This window comes from Sorghum bicolor, chromosome 8 (genome assembly GCF_000003195.3).
Source record: "Sorghum bicolor cultivar BTx623 chromosome 8, Sorghum_bicolor_NCBIv3, whole genome shotgun sequence".
Classification (NCBI taxonomy): domain Eukaryota; kingdom Viridiplantae; phylum Streptophyta; class Magnoliopsida; order Poales; family Poaceae; genus Sorghum; species Sorghum bicolor.
The window spans coordinates 48,740,306-48,744,886 of NC_012877.2; the positions used below are offsets into that span (position 1 = coordinate 48,740,306).

The window sequence follows — 4,581 nt, forward strand, 5'->3', positions numbered from 1 at the left end:
ACAAGGCCAAGCATTAGTGAGAAGCCGGAAAAAGAACCCCTTTTTGTTTTCTGAAGAAGGTTCAGTAATCATGAGAGCTTGTGCCACCTTACTTTCGTGGTTGTTGGGTTTTTGATGCTATCATGCTCCCAGCTAACCATTGTCACCTACTAAGGCTGATTAGAAAGGGTTCATTCAGTGCTCAGAAGTGGACAATATGTTTTAATTGATCATGTAAGCAAAATGCCTACAAAAACTGTATTTGCAGTTGAAATTTCAAATTTAATTGATAAACATGTCCATGTGTTGCAGCGTACAACTTATTACACGGTCACCTTATGGCCCGAAGATTTATATAATGGTCGCATCATATGTTCTAATATATATTGGAATCCAAGGACGCATAAACCCACGCGTTGCTAACTTATATGAGCATATGTTATGAGTCTAAGTCAAATACTGACGAAGAGAGATAAGGTGACAGTTTAGGAAGTAAACTTTTCCTCAAAAAAGAATCCCTTCATCACTCTTTAAACATTCTTCAAATTTTACTGGTACCCTCCATTACTCAAAACAAATATAATGATAGAAATCTCTCCCCGTAACCTATTACTGTTCCAAGCTGTACAATGACCCTGTTGACAAGATCTGATTAAAGAGCAAGTAGGCTTTTAGAGTAGCCTGGTCCCGGGGAAATCACTGGACGTTTAATGTTTAATACAAAGCTTGTACCGTCGGTGTCTATTTAAACTTGCATACTTGTCTGATATGCTACTTTGAAACCCTGCTCTCTGACACTGTACATATATAAAAAGAGTAGATTGAGCTAAATGAGGAGCAGTCCAAAGTAGATCTATTTTGACTCAGGTGTGTTTCTTTGCCTCATCCACTGATCTGGTATTAATGGCTCATGAAACTCAAGGAGGGGCAGGGTTTTTTCTTATCTCCATAGGATTCTATGTTTACAATTCATAGGCTGTCCTATACACCACATGTGGCTGCAAAAAGGGGAGAAATTTCATTACAGCTTCACCTTTCATGAACAAAGTAAATTCCTGCTTTTGATAAGGGTGAAAGGCTAACAGCAGCAGTGAGTGAAAGATATGAGTGTCTGTGAGGCCCATACGGTGAACTTTTAGTTTACTCCTCGCTGCACATGGCACCCCTCTTACTCCTCCTCCTAAGCTCGTCAGGAGCCCAAAACCCCTCCAATACATGTCGTCATCCCATAGGCAAACCGCAATGGACCACAGCTTAAATATTGCTGTCATGCTCATGCAGGACTTAACAAACTCTGACCATGATGCAAAGACAGCAGTTACCTTCATAACCTAGTGCTGCGAAAGGACATGGCTGGTGGACTCACACTGGTAACAGTTCACCAAAAAGTTTCAGTTTTCCTATGCGATTCACTCACTGCTAGGTGCTGCAGTTCTATATCTTTAATCTTTGCACTCATCCATCCATCCTTGTCAGATAAAATAGTGCTGCAGATGCATGCTCCATGGTGAGCCCTACTCTCCTACTCTCCTCTTTATGTGGCAATTCAAAAAATCCGTTTGATAGCAGGGAAACAGAAACACACACAGCCCTTTGCTTGCTTTCGCTTTCATTCATGCCTGCCTCATCATCATGGCTTCCTTCCCCTTTAGCGTTTGCATCATTTGTGCCACTAAAGCTCCTGCCGCCGTGAGGCATTTCTTGATGCCTCCCAGCTCCCAAATGGCCATACAACTCACACTACTCATACTCATTTCATGTAGCCTTTACAGTATGTATCCTTCTTCCTCTTCTTCCTTCTCGGAATCGTCTTCGCTCGCATTGCTGGTGCTTGTCATCTCCACCTGCCTCTCCTTGCTCTTCACTAACCTCAGAAAGCTACTCAGAGACAACAACACCCACAAGGCTAATAAGGCAGCTCCGGCTTCCATGGAGGAGGCTGTGACTGTGTTTCAGGAGAAGAGCATTGTGCCACAAGATGAGGCACTAGAGGATTTGATGGGCGGAAGCCTGTCAGATTCTTCAGAGTGCACGACGAACGACGACGAGGAGGGCACCGAGGAAGGCTCGGTGTCAGATGAAGCTGACGACGACGACGACGACGACGACGAGAGCCTCATTGAGATCTCCCTTGTCGATGGCCACTATGTGGGCGGCGCAGAGCAAGCTGAACAGCGACGCGCATACAACTACAAGAAGGACCTGCTCGCGGAGTTCTTGCCGGATTTGCTGCTGGACAGGAGAGATTTCTTCGACATCTTGTCAGAGATCAGCGAGGAGGACAGCCTGATCGAGATTGACATCGCAAGAGGCTCCATCAAGTGCTCTGCCAACTTGGATATCAAGGCATGAGGTTACACAAGGTAAAGGTTTGGAGAAACTGAAAGAAACCTGACGATGCATTTGATCAGGGAAATTAAGGCAGCAGCAGCAGCAGCTTGTACCTGTCATCATCCATGATCCATGTAATGGTGTAAGGTGTTCTCTTTTTACAAGAGCTCATGTTTTTTTTTCTTTGTGGTGGATGAAGGAAGCCTTGTTTCTTCGTACTCTGTTTCGTAAAATATTATATTACAGCAGAAATAACGTGATTGCACATATTTTGGTTAAAACGGAATGTATTTGTGCATGCCCTTTTGATTTATTCTTTCATTCACATATTCAATAGTAGATGGTAATTTTGTCAGCACTGTTCATTTGTGTGATCTGAGTGTAGTTAGTGGGATATTCTAGTTAATTATGCCGTGTGAAAAGATTAAAAATACTTTTGACGACTGCTGATTGACATGAAACATTCAGTTCAGCAAAAAAAAAAGAAAAAAAGAGAAAATGTTGCTCTTAATTAAACTGCTTGGTTTTCTGTAGAGATAGGGTCAACTTTTGTCCTTCCGAATCAAAAGTTCATTTTTATTCCGTATGTAGGGTACTGGCATATATGGCTCAAAATCAGTTGTTTATTAGCTTGTGCGGCAGAGTCCCTTTTAGAAGTTTGGTTCTTTGAATCCGAAAGAGGTTGAGATCTTTATGATAGAGGCCTCTATTATTAGCTTCAGCACTCAAGTACCAGTGTCCTAAACTAGCTAGTACTACTACTGCTAAATCAATGTTTGGTGGTTAACAGGTACTGTGTGCTTAAATGAACAAATTATTATTGAGAGATGATGGCTAGTTAGCTGGAGAAGACCATTGGAGTTTGAATCATTCTTGTTGAATCGATAGTTGGAAGGAATCATGGAACGTACTGTATGATTTAACTTCCCTTTGCCATTGGAATTTCAGAGGGACAGAGAAGGGGATTTCAGAACTCAACTCCGACCATTCTAAAATCTCTAAGCCGGAATGCTGGGCCTGCCTTTAGACAGCCCGCAGGCCACAGCATCAATCTAGCCGGGCCTTGCATACTTTCTGTTTTCCCCTGCTGGGCCTTGGATGCATGTGTCGGTCACATCTTGACCTCAACTATTGATGTGTTAATAAACTATATAAAAAACTAAATGTTTTGACTTTTGAAACTATTTAAAATGATTGTTTTTCTTCTTAGATGGTTTTTAAGGTTGTTTCGTGTGATATAGACCATGTCATTCACAAGAAACACTACTACAACAAGTTCATCACCGTCATTCCAAAACCCCCTTCAATGTCGGTCTTGGCCGTCGTTGGTGATAGCCTCGGTGCTCATCCCCGGTTGCAAAGCCGGCGGTGGTATTGTTTATCACCATCGGATCAGCACACAATAGGACGGTGTTGTCATTTACCATCACTGCCTCATTAGAGTTTGATCCGTGGAAATCGGTCACATATCACTGTCAGTTTGGTGAACGATCCAACGCTGATGATGGAGATAACAATGTCGGTTGGGTGTACCATCTGGCGGCGATGAATGCGATATAAATGTCGGTCTAGGTTATGATCCGACGTAGATGTAAATTCTAGCACAATTGGTCACCTTTTGATTCAACGGTGTTGGTGGTGTCAACGTCGGTCTAGCGTTGATGAAGTTGTCCATCACCCCCATGCTTGTCTTTGATCCGGCGGTATTGTATTGTACATCACTGTTGTTATGACATTTTTCGGTTGTGTTGATGTCACAACAGATTGTTTCCATATCACCAATGATTTTGATAGGTTGGCATCAATATTGTATTGTTCATAATACAATACAATAATAATACAAATAGTATTTGGATTACCCTAGACCCGGGTTGTATATACATAATGTATCAAAATATACATCGCTGCCAAGACACAGTTCCATAAAACAAAAAATGTAACCACAATGACATGTCGTTTGAGAACACAAACAAAGAAACCAGCATTACAAGGTGAAGAACATTAGCACCTTCATTAGATAAAGTAATGGTCTCCATCAAGATTCACGACTTGGTCCATAATGAAATTGCCAAGGTGTTATTGCAACCCAGATATATATATGTCCAAATAATCAATCAACACCGTTGTACTTGCCCATATTTTCTATAACACAAGAAAAAGGTTAAACACAATTAAGACATACATATATTGCTATACACTCAAGATTAGGTCATCGACATTCTGACAGCAATGACTAGTTTTTGATCCTTTCAAAACTAGCCATTGGGGTCT

General features: G+C 41.7%; 1 protein-coding gene across 1 annotated transcript; it reads left to right on the forward strand.

Annotated features, from left to right (window-relative positions):
• Positions 1,465–2,591, forward strand: LOC8064097. Its single transcript, XM_002442128.2, has one exon. It carries the CDS (start codon positions 1,612–1,614, stop codon positions 2,329–2,331), a length of 720 nt encoding a protein of 239 aa, XP_002442173.2. The 5' UTR covers positions 1,465–1,611; the 3' UTR covers positions 2,332–2,591.

Bases quoted from the DNA above. Each gene is read 5' to 3' on its own strand.
- LOC8064097 (XM_002442128.2), top strand. From the start codon at position 1,612: ATGGCTTCCTTCCCCTTTAGCGTTTGCATCATTTGTGCCACTAAAGCT.